We start from the raw sequence: 15,448 nt of genomic DNA, 5'->3' as shown, positions 1-15,448 counted from the left end.
CACTGTGCCTTAACCTCTCAGCTTAGGATAGCAACCCGACTGCAGCAATGTGACATCTGCAGTTGTCACATCCATTCTTGTGGCATCTTAGAGCAATTTACTGCCAAGTTTTTGGCACTTTGATAAGTACGAAAGTTGGTAATATTCACATTTTTACATCCTAAATGGAAGTCAATACATTTCTCTCTTTCTTTCTCTCTCACTCTTTCCCTCTCTCTCTCTGTCGAACAGCCAGTGAACTCTATTCTAGTGGACAGTAATGGGACCACACAGGGAGTTGCGCTGCAAGATGGAACTGAGATAAGAAGCAAAGTGGTTTTATCCAATGCCACTGCTCATGTGACCTTCCTCGAGCTGACTCCAAAGGTGAGATTGGATGATGTTTCTTTTTTTTTCCCTCCCCTTTCCACTCCCGGTCCTACGGTGGTGACTCATTCACTTCCAAGGGCACTGTGCACCCCCTTATACCTCACTCAAGTGGCCATTCCTCTGACAGTGAGTGTTGGCAGACTGTTCAATGGTGGCGAGTCCAACAGTTGAGCCTAATCCTGTCCCCACTCCTTGTTCAAAGTGCTTGCTTTTCAGTAGTGATTGCTGAATTGCAATCACCTCCAAGTTCCCTCCCAAGTCACACGCACCATCCTGACATGGACGTATATCGTCCGCCCCCTTCATCATCACTGGGTCAAAATCCTGGAATTTCCTAACTAACAGCACTGCGGGAGCACTTTCACCACACGGACTGCAGCGGTTCAAGAAGAAGGCCCACCACCACCTTCTCAAGGGGCAACTAGGGATGGGCAATAAATGCCGGCCTTGCCAGCGAAGCCCACATCCCAAGAATGAATAATTTTTTGAAAATCAGGAGCGGTAACCCTGGCTGAGTTTCCTCTTCCGAGCCCAAGGGTACTGAGGACAACTGTCGCACTTCACTCCTGCCACCATCTTGGCTGAGTTTAGCTAACTAAGCGGTGACGGAGGATTAAACCTGGGACATTCCTGATCTGTAGGGCTCAGTATCACACTGAGGCATTGAAGCAGTCACGCGGAGAATCTTTCTATCCTATTAACGTGGATGGATCTTGGGGTTGATTTTAACGGGAGGTGGGGTCGGTGTGTTGCGGCGGTGGTGGGGTGGATGGGGGCTGAGCAGCAAGCTCGCCTGCCGGTTCCGCAGGAGGCCCAGAGAGATTTCAGCTCCAGGGTCCCATTTTAACACGGAAGGTCGGACTCCTGCCCGAACCCGGTGGGAATCGGTACCTGGCCGGCGGGCGGGAGCGGGATTTCGGGCAGCAGAAGGCCGACGCTGGAGACCCGACGGAGCGGTCCCCGGAAATAAGGGGAGGGGGCGCAGTGCGATCGCAGTCAGGGCGGGGGAAGTGCGGGGCGGGGGAGACCCAAGGTTTTCATGCGCGGCCTATAGCAGCTTCTGGCCTTTGATCCCGGCAGGTTTGGCCTGGTCGTGAAACCGCCACTGCTCCCCCGCACAAGCCTTAGGCTACTATTGCAGTCAGGCCCCGATGACGTCTTTGGAGCCTGATCTGCATTCTTAAAGACGGTTCCAGCCAGCTTCCGCCAGGGGGAGTTAAAGTTGAACTCTCTGACTCAGAGGCGGGAGTGCTACCACTGAGCCAAGGATAACACTAGGGCTGAACGACAATTGGCAACGGAAGTGAATACCAGCCAGTTTGTATAACGGGCGGCCAATCCACAATGCCAGCGTTACGGCCAGGCGGGGTATGTTGAAAATTGACCCAGGTGCCTTTCTTGTCTAATTTGAAATTGGTTTCTGTCTGCTCCAGGACTCGCTGCCCAAAGCCTTTGTTAAGGAGGTTTTGGCCATCGACTACACTTCTCCCGTCACAAAAATCAATGGTACGTAGACTGTTCGTAAGATGGCAAGATAGATTTGGATAAAGTGACCACGTGTCAGTCTCGGAGAGCGGTGGGCCACAGATGTGAATACAAGTCTCGCCACACTGTGGCACTGTAAGCTGAACTAAGTAATGTAAGGAGTCTTACAACACCAGGTTATAGTCCAACAGTTTTATTTGAAATTACAAGCTTTCGGAGGCTTCCTCCTTCGTCAGGTGAGTGTGGGATTCCATAAAAGTACATCATATATAGTCAGAGACTATAAATGTTCTCTTACTATATATGCTGTACTTTTATGGAATCCCACACTCACCTGACGAAGGAGGAAGCCTCCGAAAGCTTGTGATTTTCAAATAAAACTGTTGGACTATAACCTGGTGTTGTAAGACTCCTTACATTTGTCCACCCCAGTCCATCACCGGCATCTCCACATCAGAACTAAGTAATGGATATATTCAGATATACGTTCAGTTCCTATGCAGTAATGAGTCTCGTTTTTTCTATTTTGTTCACTTAGCAGCTGTTTACTGGGGAATGCTGATAATAATTTTCTGTTGCGTAATCCCTTGGGTTGAATTATAATGGCGGGATTTTTAAAATTGATATTTTGTCCTCCTTTTTTTGGGTCCCTTTACTGAGAGAGTGGAGAAACGGCCTACGCTTCCAGGCCTCCGCTTGTGCCACTATTTGCCCAAATGATAGGACGTGCGAAGTGCACAGAAGTGGTATCATCCTGGGCTAATACGGGCTGGGGAGATGAACAAATCGGTCAGGGTTCCCATCGCTGTCCACTGGCCCCGGCTGGATCACAGGAATTGCTGGACAAACGAAAATACCAAGGTTGTTGGCCTTTTACTGTCCTGGTAGTCACATGATACAACAATATGGAGTTGTTGACTAATCAGAGCAATCAATCTCCATCGATTAGTCTCCAAAAGACCTAGACATGAGGCGAGGAAAACCCCCAGTGGTGGAGAGCTTTGGGAACCATAGGTCCAAAGTCACCTGTTCCTCCCGAGCCTGTTACACTCACCACACGTCATGTCTCAAATTACTCATATACTGTATCCTAAAATGATATTTTCTGAAAGAAATCTATCTAATTTGCATTAGAATGAATCAATACTAACTGCTTCCACCGTCTCCCCAGGGAGCCTGTTCCATAGATTGGCCACTCACTCACTGAAATATTGTTTCCGCAGATTAGTTTTGAATTTCCCCCCCTTCAAACGCAGGCCGTGTTCTCTGGTTCTGGATAAGGTGCAACAGCTTGTTATGGTTTACATTATCCAGTCCCTTTAGAGTCCTAAAAACAGCAATTATATCACCTCTCAACCTTCTCTTTTCCAGTCAGAACGTACCCAATTTATATAATCGCTCCTCATATTCCAATCCCTCCATCCCCTCAATCATTCTGGTTGTTCTCTTCTGTATCCTTTCAATAGCTGCAATATGCTTTTTGTACTGTAGCGACCAGAACTATACACAGTATTCTAAGTGCAGTCGCACCAATGATTTATAAATTGGCAGGACTGCCTCACTATTTTTGGCTCAACTTTGACCTTTTAATACATCCCAACATCTGATTTGCTTTACTCACCGCCGCCTGGCATTGTTGCGATAGCTTCAATTTATTGTCAATCAGGACCCCCAAGATCTCTTTCATTTTCCATGTACATTATTTTCTTTACATTTAAGTAATAGTCCCTTCCTGGATTTTTTTGTCCTCATGCGAAGCACTTTGCCTTTCTCTACATTGAATTTCATCTGCCCAATTCCCCAGTATATTCAAATCCTTTTGTAGCTTATCTTGTTCTGCTTTGGAGTCTACCACCTTCATTAGTTTTGTATCATCTGCAAGTTTAGTTTGTGACTCCTAGTTGCAGATCATTTAAGGAGATATTACACAAAAGAGGTCCCGAAACAGATCCCTGTGGGACCCCACTGGTAACATTCTCCCAGGCTGATGACAGTCCCTGCACCATTACCCTCTGGATTCTACTGGTCAGGAGTAGGCCATTCAGCCCCTTGAGCCTCTTCCGCCATTCAATTTGGTCATGGCTGATCTGTACCTCAACTCCCTTTACCTGCCTTTGATCCATACCCCTTGATACCCTTACCTAACAAAAATCTATCTATCTTAGTCTTGAAAGCTCCAATTGACCCCCAGCATCCACAGCTTTTTGGGGGAGAGAATTCCAGATTTCCACTACTATTAGTGTGAAAAAGTGCTTCCTGATTTCACCCCTGAAGGACCGAGCTCTAATTTTAAGATTGTGCCCCCTTGTTCCCCCACCAGAGGAAATAGTTTCTCTGTATTTACTCTATTGAATCCTTTTATCATTTTAAACACCTCGATTAGATCACCCCTCAATCTTCTAAACTCAAGGGAATACAAGCCAACCTGGCCTCATAATTTAACCCTTTAAGCCCCGGTATCATTTTGGTTCACCCTATTAATCTGGGCTGGATTCGGACCAGGGCCCAGAAGTAAAAGAGCAGTGTCCCAACCCACCTCTAGCACCCGGCCCCCACCAACAATTCCAAACTCAAGACAGGCCAATTGGTAACGAAGGCTAGAAAAGAACATGGGAACAATACTGAATAACTTCCATCTGCACGCTAAACATGATGCTAAAGAGGGCTGTGGGAGCAGTATTAATGTTGTTCATTTTCTGATATTGCCAGTTGCCGTGGATCACTTACCAAACTTCCTGGCCGTACCCAACGATGATGGAATACCCCCTTCCCACTGTATAGCTGGCACCATTCATTTGAACTGTGAGGATATGGCCTATATTGAAGTGGCATATGATGATGCCTGCAAGGGAATTCCATCCACAAGGTACGATCCAAATTGTTAGTTGTGCTCGGTGTTAATTGTATATACAGTCGGGGAGTTCTCCGGGTGTCCTCGCTGAATATTTATCCCTAAACCAACACCACCAAAAAATAGATTACCTGCTCGTTTATCTCAATGCTTTTTCTGGGACCTTTCTGTGCACAAAGTGGCTTCTGTGTTTCCCTACAAAACAACAGTGACTGCTCTTCAAAGGTAATTCATTGGCTGTGCAGTACTTTGGGACATCCTGAAGACATGAAAAGCACTATGTAAATGCAAGATTTTTCTTTTTCTTTCTTTTCTTCCTTTTTTGCTACATGTGTTCACCCTTGTGTTAAAGAGATTTTGTCTGAATTGCCTCTTTTCTTTAGTTTCCTTACCTTGAATCTATGCCCTCAGTTCTGGAATTCAGTACAGCATAAAATTGCATGTATTTCCAACTAACTGAACCCCTTCAGGGGCCGTCAAGTTGTAATTAATAAGAATTAAAGGCTTTTTTTTTGTCTTCTCTCAATAAGACCGTTGATCGAGTTATGTATCCCCTCGATTCTGGATCCTACCATTGCTCCACTAGGCTGCCACGTCATCTCCATCTTTACCCAGTACACTCCATACTATCTGCAAGGAGGAAAAGAATGGGACGAGCTGGATAGAAATCTCTACGCTGATAGAGGTAGACAATGGAACTAAATATCTGCACAGAAGGTCGCTCAGAATTAGTGGGTGTACCAGGGGAATACTTCACCTGAGCTCTATCAAGAGTTTTAGGCCCTAAGCTTTGGGATTCCCTCCCTTTACCTCTCTGCCTCTCCATCTCGTTCCCCTCCTTAAAACCTACCTCTTTGACCAAAACTTTTGGTCACCTATCCTAATATCTCTTTAAGTGGTTCAGTGTCAATTTCTGTCTGATTATGCTCCGGTGAAGACCATAAGACCATAAGAGATAGGAGCAGGAGTAGGCCATTCGGCCCCTCGAGCCGAAGCGCCTTGGGACGTTTTACTATGTTAAAGTAGACAGCTGAAGGCTGGGCCGCCAATGGTGGGGCATTAGCTTAAATGGACAGAAAACAAATCCACTAAAAGTGAGACTGATAGATGAGGATGCTCGAAGATGTTTATGGATTGAAATTGAGCTGTGGATATTAGTAGCAAGCACACTGAAGTTTCTCTGTCTACTGTTTAACTCCTTTAAAATGACCAGTTAATTCCTTTCTTAAAATATCAGCTGGTGGGATGTCCTATGAATGGGTTAACGTGCTTGTTACTAATATGATACAACTTGATTTGAACCCCTTCTCCCCAGGTGATTTAATATGACGGTGCAGACTGTTCGAGGAGCTTGGGTACACTTGTTGAGTGCCACGCAGTTGTGTATAGGGAGGGTCTAATCACACCAGCTGCGGTGAGCTGCATTGAAGCCACTGCTGGGACCAGAATGGACCCTCCCCTAGGGCAGCACTCTAATGTAAGCGAGGGGGCAAACATGGCCAAGGTGTGATCAGAACATCAATTGATAAGCCGGGTTGGTTCCCCGTCTGTGTCAGCTGGGGCTCTCGCCTCTGGATTGTGGGCTCAAGCCCCATTCCAGAGACTTGAGCACAAAATCTAGGCTGACATTCCAGTGCAGTACTGAGGGGATGCTGCACTGTCGGAAGTGCCGTCTTTTGGATGAGACGTTAAACTGAGGCCCTGTCTGCCCTCTCAGATGGACATAAAAGATTCCACGGCACTATTTCGAAAAAGAGCAGAGTTCTCCCTAGTGTCTTGGCCAATATTTATCCTTCAACCAACATCACTAAAATAGATTATCTGGTCATTTATCTCATTGCTGTTTTGTGGGAGCTTGCTGTTTGCAAATTGGCTGCCGCATTTCCTACATTACAACAGTGACTACAATTCAAAAGTACTTCTTTGGCTGTAAAGCACTTTGGGACGTCCTTTCGTTGTGAGAAGCGCTATATAAATGCAAGTCTTTCTTTTTAAAAGCAAAGTACGATTGTAAATCGCCACTGGGGCTGTACACGGGCACGGAGAGGCTGACATTTTATTCTCGTCACAGTTGGGCTAAACTCTCAGCCCGCTCGTAGAGTCCAGCAATGTGGTTTTTAGATTCTTGGTCAATTGGACCTTCCCCTTGACATGAACACCCATTTGGAATACTACAGGGATCATAATGGCAGTGCAGAAATTAATTTGCCCTATTCCGTGCCTTACCTGGGAGCGTTTGGTTGCATTGTCTCTGGAGCATGTTTAGTTTTCCCGCTTTCCTGTTTCTTGTGTAAATCAGCAGAAGTGCAAGACGTTGAATGGAACTTTGCTGACGTGTAAACCTTGCTTGTGTGCAATTGTTCCAAAGTTGGCCACCAATTTTTTTAAACCGCTCGCCATTCCTTCATCATCAGTGCTGCCGAGCAGCACTGTGAGAGCACCTCCACCACACGGAGAGCAACGCCTCAAGAAGAATCGTAGAAAGGTTACAGCACGGAAGGAGGCCATTCGGCCCATTGAGTCTGTGCCGGCTCTATGCAAGAGCAATCCAGCAGATCCCATTCCCCCGCCCTATCCCATAGCCCTGCAAATTTTTTACCTTTCCAGTACTTATCCAGTTCCCTTTTAAAAGCCATGATTGAATCTGCCTCCACCACACCCTCGGGCAGTGCATTCCAGATCCTAACCACTCGCTGCGTAAAAAAGTTTTTCCTCATGTCACCTTTGGTTCATTTGCCAATCACCTTAAATCCATGTCCTCTGGTTCTTGACCCTTCTTCCAATGGGAACAGTTTCTCTCTATCTACTCTGTCTACACCCTTCATGATTTTAAATACCTCTGTCAAATCTCCTCGCAATCTTCTCTGTTCCGAGGAGAACAACCCCAGCTTCTCCAGTCTATCCATGTAGCTGAAGTCCCTCATCCCTGGGAACATTCCAGTAAATCTTTTCTGCACCCTATCTAAGGTCTTCACATCTTTCCGAAAGTGCGGTGACCAGAACTGGACAGGCTGGTGGAATGGGCGGACATGTGGCAGACGAAATTTAACACAGAAAAATGCGAAGTAATACATTACAGTGGGAAGAACGAGGATTCCACACCTGGAGTATTGTGTGCAGTTTTGGTCTCCTTACCTAAGGAAGGATATACTTGCCATAGAGGGAGTGCAGCGAAGGTTCACCAGTCTGATTCCTGGGCTGGCAGGACTGTCATATGAGGAGAGATTGGGTTGACTTGGCCTGTATTCACTCGAGTTTAGAAGAATGAGAGGGGATCTCATTGAAACATATAAAATTCTGACGGGGCTAGGCAGACTGAATGCAGGGAGGCTGTTTCCCCTGGCTGGGGGGTCCAGAACAGGGATCACAGTCTCAGGATACAAGGTAGGACATTTAGGACTGAGATGAGGAGAAATTTCTTCACTCAGAGGATGGTGAACCTGTGGAATTCTCTACCACAGAAGGCTGTGGAGGCCTAGTCACTGAATATATTTAAGAAGGAGCTAGATAGATTTCTAGACACAAAAGACATCAAAGGGTATGGGGAGAGAGCAGGAATATAGTATTGAGATATAGGATCAGCCATGATCATATTGAATGGTGCAGCATGGCCTACTGCTGCTCCTATTTCCTACGTTTCTATGAGAGGCAATATAAAACTAGAGGGCACAATTCTAAAAGAGGTACAGGAACAGAGAGATCTGAGGGTATATGTGCACAAATTGTTGAAAGTGGTAGGGCAGGTTGAGAAAGCGGTTGAAAAAGCATATGGGATCCTGGGCTTTATAAATAGAGGAATAGAGTACAAAAGCAAGAAAGTCATGAGGAACCTTTATAAAACACTGGTTCGGCCACAACTGGAGTATTGTGTCCAATTCTGGGCACCGTACTTTAGGAAAGATGTGAAGGCCTTAGTGGGGGTGCAGAAAAGATTTACTAGAATGGTTCTAGGGATGAGAGACTTTAGTTACGCGGATAGACTGGAGAAGCTGGGGCTGTTCTCCTTGGAACAGAGATGGTTGAGAGAAGATTTGATAGAGGGATTCAAAATCATGAAGGGTCTAGACAGAATAGATAGAGAGAAACTGTTCCCATTGGTGGAAGGGTCAAGATCCAGAGGACATAGATTTAAAGTGATTGGCAAAAGAACCAAAGGTGACATGAGGAAAAATGTTTTTACACAGCGAGTGGTTAGAAGTGGAATGCACTGCCCGAGGGGGTGGTGGAGGCAGATTCAATTGTGGCTTTCAAAAGGGAACTGGATAAGTTCTTGAAAGTAAAACATTTGCAGGGCTATGGGGATAGGGTGGGGGAGTGGGAGTGGCTGGATTGCTCTTGCATAGAGCCGGCACGAACTTGATGGGCCGAATGGCCTTCTTCGTGTTATAACCTTTCTATGATCCTATGATTCTATGGCAACGCAATGAAATGCTCCCGGGTAAGGTGTAGAAGAGGGCAAATTAATTTCTGCACCTGTTAAGATCCTTTTAGTATTCCAAATGGATACTGAAATACGCCCTTAAAACCATAAGAATCTTGAGCAACATTTCGCCCAACAGGCCTATACGTATTGACAGAAAGAACCATAGTTCTTTACAGCACAAAAGGGGGCCATTCAGCCTGTTGTTTCTGTGCTGGCTCTTTGCTAAAGCAATCCAAAACTAATCGCATTGCCCCGCTCTCTCTCCATAGTCCTGTATCTTTCCGTGCTTCAAATATTTATACACTTTTCCCTTAAAGGTTGCAATGATCTTTTACCTCAACTGTTCACTATGGCAAAGCATTCCATGCTCCAACAACCCTCTGTGTAAAGAAATTTCTCCTAACTTCACTTTCTTAGTGACAATCTTAAATCTTCGTCGCTGACTCTCCAACCCATCACCCCTGCCCTTGCCGACCTCCACTGGCAATTCTCATCCTTGTCTACAAATACCTCGAACACCACACTCCAACCTTCCTCCCAAATGTGTCCACCTGCAACCTTCGCTCTTCTGACTCTGATTCTGGCGTGTGTTTCTCGCACCCCTCGCCCCCCCCCCCATCCCCCTACTTTGCCAGCGGTGGCTGAGCCATCAGTCATTCCCCCTCCTCTACGCTCTGGGTAATTCTCTTCCTAACCCCCTCCTCCTTGCCACGTCTCTCCCCACTTCAAAAGCCTCCTCAAAACCTTCCTCTTCAACTGCACCTTCAGCCCCTTAACTGCATCCTTCCTCTTGCCGGTTACTTCAGTGACTCCAGCAGTTTGGTAAATTCAGTATCCCAGAAGTCTATGTTTACTTTTCCAACCAAATTTTCCGGTTGAGTTTGCATGAGCATGGAACCAGGAAGTGAGGAATTCTAACTCGAATGTTCAGTATTGAGTTGGGTAATAAAATGGCAGAAATGGCTCAATTCTTCAGGAAAAGTGTACACAGCGTGATTAGTTATGACCTTTATTTTGATGCAGTGTTATTATTTGTCAAGTGCTATGCCTCTGTTCAATGTGAAAATTACAGACTGTTTTGATGGGATTTTTTGTTCAGTGAAGCTCACATTTTCTGCTATAGGTTGATGGTCAAAGCCCTTTCTAGTTAAGAGTGTAGGAAGGAGGCTGTCCAATGACCTAGTGGGCAACTGCATTGTTTGGGGTCGTTCTAAGCCGTATGCACCTGAGGCCCCTGGTTTAACCTCTGGTCTATGATGAGTTAAATGACCTTGGTAAGAAAGCAGTTCAACTATGACCATCGACCTCAACGCCCCCGAGCTACAAAATTGGGAATAATTTCCTCCATTCAGTGATCCCTTCTGTAAAAAACACGCGTGTGTGACAATCAGTGAGGACAACATTGGGCTCAGCCATGATCCCTCCAGAATCGAATAGCCTGCGAACAATCACACCAAGAATGGATACCTGAATAAGTCACTGGAGGGCACCAGCAAGAGTGAATGCCTTCAGGAGAGGAGGGGAGAAAACTTGAAAGGAAAAATAAAGATTGCAGGAAGTCTAATTTCCATTTCTCTAATGTGTAAATGATAATCACTCTTCTCTTGCTATCCTCAGTGTTTGACTGCATTGAGCAGTATGCTCCAGGTTTCAAGGCCTCCGTGGTCGGACGTGATATCTTGACGCCACCAGACATGGAGAAGGTGTTTGGATTAACTGGAGGGGTTAGTATTGGTACTGTAACAAAGGTCGATTAAAATCACAGTCTCATACATTGAACAGGATGGCGTTGCTCATGACCCTTGGAGGGTTTTTAATATCCTCTGATACTGCACTGGTTAAGAAGTTTGGGGAGAACCTAAGTCTCTCTGGTCTTTCCTCATCACTCAGACCTCTAAGGCTGGGGATAATCCTGTGTCTTACACCACCTCCAGGGCTTGAATGTCTCCCTGGTGTCTCATTGCCCAGAACTGGACACCGTACTCAAGGTCTGACTAACAACTCTATACAGTTTTGATCATGACTTCAAAAGCAAAATACAGTGGATGCTGGAAATCTGAAATAAAAACAGAAGTGCTGGAGAAGCTCAGCAAGTCAGGCAGCATCTGTCGAGAAAGAAACAGAGTTAACGTTTCAGGTCGAAGACCTTTCATCAGAACTGGAAGATGTTAAAAGAGTTAAAGTTTTTGAGCAAGTACAGAGCCGGGGAGGGAGGGGAGGGGAGGAAAGAACAAAAGGGAAGGTCTGTGATAGGGTAGAGGGCACGAGTGATTAAATGACAAAAGGGATGATGGTGCAAGGCAAGGAAGGTGGTTATGGAACAGGTTAAGAAACAAAGGATTGATCAGGAGTAGCTGTAAATGGCAGCAGCAGAACCATTACCAGCACTAGCTGACCGAAGAAATGGGAGCAGTGGTTATGAACTGAAGTTATTGAAATCAGTGTTGAGTCCGGAAGGTTGTAAAGTGCCTAAATGAAAGATGAGGTGCTGTTCCTCGAGCTTACATTGAGCTTCATTGGAACAGTGTAAGAGGCCGAGGACAGAGAGGTCAGAGTAGGAGTGGGAAGGGGAAAGAGATGTGGCTGTGAAAGTGAGTTTTGGAAGAAACCTGATCAAACACGAGAAGGGAAACAGAAATCAATGAAGGTGAACAAGTTAAAAAAGACAAACGGAAATCCCGTCGGAGAGAAGGTGGGGCATTCCCGGAGGAGAAGTGGCCGTGAATTAAACTGTTTGACCCTGACTTCTTCTGACTTGTATTCCGCTGTTTTAGCTGTACAGTTCAACATTCTACTGGCTTCATTAAAATAACGCACCAAAATGACTTTACATGAATACCACAGGGGAAAATTCATCAACCCTGCACTCCCAGTGGGGAGTCACAGTCAAAGGGAGCATGAGTCGGAGAATCGGCACTACAGTGATGTGTCTATATCTGAACTGTGCTCCCTGAGTCAGTGGACAACTCAGAACCAAGGGTGATCAGGTCCTAGATCTGGGAGATTTGAGGGGGTTAATACTTCATTGACGACTTCTTCTTTGAATGCTTCTTGTGCTCTCCTACAAATCACTGTAAGCCTGGTTGTTTTATACTCATCTCTCCTTGAGTCCATTCCTGGGCAGAATAACCACATATAGACTTGTTTCTTTCATTTCTCACATTTCTCATCTCTTCCTTTGTCCTTGGCTCAGTAGCACTGCACCACCAGAGAAAACTAAATCTCCTACTACTGCACTGTTGTCAGAGGTTGGTCCTCAAACAGGCAAAGAAGATTTTAATATCTTTGTGGTTTGTTTCGCAGTGAGTGCTGGTACCTCAATTGAGATAAAAGTCTGGGGGAGGGGGCATGAATTTATGTCAATAAAAGCCATTTCCCCACCATGTTTATTATAACTACCCATGTTCATTCAGTGCTCCTCTACCTGACACATCTACTGTTGACATCAATACTCAAAATTTTAAGCAGAAATAAAGGGATGTTAGTCACAGTCAAACCAGCCTCACAGGCTAGGCCTCAGCTTCACTGGTTCATCCTCAGCTGGAGTATTGTGTCCAATTCTGGGCAGTATACTTTAGGAAGGATGTCAAGGCCTTAGAGAGGGTACAGAGGAGATTTACGAGAATGGTACCAAAGATATCCATAAAACTCTAAAAATGTAACAAAGTCCCATCCTGTAACATGCCCCTCACTGCATTACACTTTTGTATCATTCCCAAAGGCCGTGCTTATATATCTATCTCTGCTATTCTGCATGATTTAGTATCTGTTTGAATAATTATTTACAATTGCGAAATTTCCTTGCAGAATATTTTCCATGGAGCGATGTCACTTGATCAGCTGTACATGACACGACCTTTGCCCTCCTATTCCAACTACAGATCACCTGTCAAAGGCCTGTACCTATGTGGAAGTGGAGCTCACCCAGGTAATTATTTAATTAATGGCTGTTTAAAAAATAATGAACTCTGGGCTCACCCAGAGGCTCAAAGGGTTTGCACAGTGAGTGGCTGGAAATGCCGGAAACACTCAGCAGGTCAGGCAACTGTGAAGGGAGGGAGTTAGGGTTAACGTTTCAGGCCTGTGACCCTTTGTCAGATTTCAAGCATCTGTGGTATTTTGCTTTTTTCTTTCATTGGAAAAACAGCCTCAAAATACGTCAATAAGCTTCTGACAGGCCTCATGAAATGCTCTTCCACATACATCAAACCCTGGAGGCCCGAGATATATGGGTGGGTTTATATCAGTGGTATTCTGGCGCAAACTCTGGGACATTATGTGGACTTCAAAAATGACAGTCTTGAACTGAGAAGCAGTTGGACACTAATTAAAAACCCAACCGGAAAGTTAAATGGAATGTTAAATGGCTAGAATAATCAACCAGGGCTCCTTCTACCAATCACTATCCATTGACCTCTGTCGGAAAGTGCGTGTGCGTGTTTTTTTTTTAATGTATTCGTTCTCGGGATGTGGGCATCGCTGGCGAGGCCGGCATTTATTGCCCATCCCTAGTTGCCCTTGGGAAGATGGCGGTGGGCCTTCTTCTTGTGTCCGTGCGGTGAAGCTGCTCCCACAATGCTGTTAGGTAGGGAGTTCCGGGATTCTGACCCAGCGATGATGAAGGAACGGTCGATATATGTTCAGGTCGGGGTGGCGTGTGACTTGGAGGGGCGCTTGGGAGGTGATGGTGTTCCCTGGCCCCTGCTAAACTTGTCCTTCTAGGTGGTGGAGGTCACGGGTTTGGAAGGTGCTGTGAAAACAGGATCAGGGTCAGATATGATGCCCTGCATGGTCGAATAGCCTGTTCCTTAATGACTAATTAAGTGACTGTTCTCTATTTATTCCATTAGGCGGTGGGGTGATGGGATCAGCAGGGCGTAATGCAGCACATGTTGTCTTATCTGACCTGAAAAGGTCTTAACAGACCCTCCTGCCCAGGATCCTGGCTCAGAATACATCGTCACAAAAGAATGCACTCACGCATCCTGCTGCTCTGAGTTTGAAATGATACACTTTATTAAATTAATATGTTATGTTGCTTGTATTTAAAAAAAAGTAAGCCGTATAATTTTCAGGTTCTGAATTAAATGTGAAAATCAATCTCTGAAAGAAGAATTTCAAAACCCAATAAAAGCTGGATAATTATCTTTGGGGTATGTGCTATATGTCATTTAAGAGTTGTGATAAACCAGGTCTAAGATGGATTCCATGCCCTTTACTAAAAACTAAAACGGCTGCTCAGATTTGTCTCATAGGCAGAGAAATCTTTGATCAAGATAAAGGCACTTTGATGGGAGTGGGGGTGTTTAAGATGTCAGGAACCCATGTCCACTTGACCTTAAGTTATGTTGCTTTATTGTAAAATGATCTTTCAAGGGCTGCACCCTAATCTATATAAAATTGGATTTTAATGTCAAAAAAGCTTTATGAGACTCTCCCTGATTGCCATTGTCTAGTTGAGATACGCAGATTAACTGCTTGAAGTATCCTGCCATTTGTTCTGAAACTAGTGAAACAAACAAAACTCTCTTGTCGATTAATGGCTCAGGATTGGGGGTTTTGTCACTGGGAAAAACGGCATTGTCACTTTGATGTTCAATTTAATAAAGCTGGCCAGGTGATGCTCCCTTCAGAGGGAAAGAATCATTGAAAATAAAGCTATCTGACCATCTTGTCTCATTCTGAGACTGTCAGGAAGAAGCATTCTGCAAACAACAAATATTCTCACAAAGGGAAACATGGCAGGCAGAACCAAATGTGTATCTTTCTTCATAGGGAAAGTCGCAAACTTGATAAATGGTAAGTTAACCTGTTGTAGATTGATTGCCAGTTCTTCTTCTACACAGTCAGTAAAGGAAGAAAGAACTTGCATTTATATAGCATCTTTCATGACCTCAGCAAGTCCCAAAGCGTTTTACAGCCAATTAAGTACGTTTAAATTGTTGTCACTGTTGTAATGTAGGAAACACGGCAGCCAATTTGCACACAGCAAAGTCCCATAAACAGCAATGAGATAATGACCAGATAATCAGTTTTTTTTTAGTGAAGTTGGTTGAAGGAAGCAAAGACAGATATACAGCATACGGACTTGAGCACAAAATCTAGGCTGACACTCCAGGGCAGTACTGAGGGAGTGCTGCACTGAGGGAGGTGCCGCCTTTCTGCTCTCTCAGGAGAATGTAAAAGATTCCATGGCACCATTTCAAAGAAGCCATGATGTGGAGATGCCGGTGATGGACTGGGGTGGACAAATGTAAGGAGTCGCACAACACCAGGTTATAGTCCAACAGCTTTATTTGAAATCACAAGCTTTCGGAGCT

At 45.1% G+C, this 15,448-nt stretch overlaps 1 protein-coding gene across 1 annotated transcript in view; it reads left to right on the top strand.

Annotated features, from left to right (window-relative positions):
• Positions 1–14,273, top strand: part of pyroxd2 (pyridine nucleotide-disulphide oxidoreductase domain 2) — a 31,041-nt gene extending 16,768 nt beyond the window's left edge. The window contains exons 10-16 of the mRNA XM_068002047.1: positions 232–366; positions 1,803–1,875; positions 4,564–4,720; positions 5,236–5,390; positions 10,746–10,852; positions 12,936–13,056; positions 13,979–14,273. Coding sequence (XP_067858148.1) covers positions 232–366; positions 1,803–1,875; positions 4,564–4,720; positions 5,236–5,390; positions 10,746–10,852; positions 12,936–13,056; positions 13,979–14,049 — 819 coding nt within the window. The 3' untranslated portion in view covers positions 14,050–14,273. The remainder of the gene's footprint in view (positions 1–231; positions 367–1,802; positions 1,876–4,563; positions 4,721–5,235; positions 5,391–10,745; positions 10,853–12,935; positions 13,057–13,978) is intronic.
• The last annotated feature ends 1,175 nt before the right edge of the window (positions 14,274–15,448 follow it).

The sequence above is a fragment of the Heptranchias perlo genome, chromosome 21, assembly GCF_035084215.1.
Source record: "Heptranchias perlo isolate sHepPer1 chromosome 21, sHepPer1.hap1, whole genome shotgun sequence".
Classification (NCBI taxonomy): domain Eukaryota; kingdom Metazoa; phylum Chordata; class Chondrichthyes; order Hexanchiformes; family Hexanchidae; genus Heptranchias; species Heptranchias perlo.
This window is presented reverse-complemented; position numbering and strand designations above follow the sequence as displayed.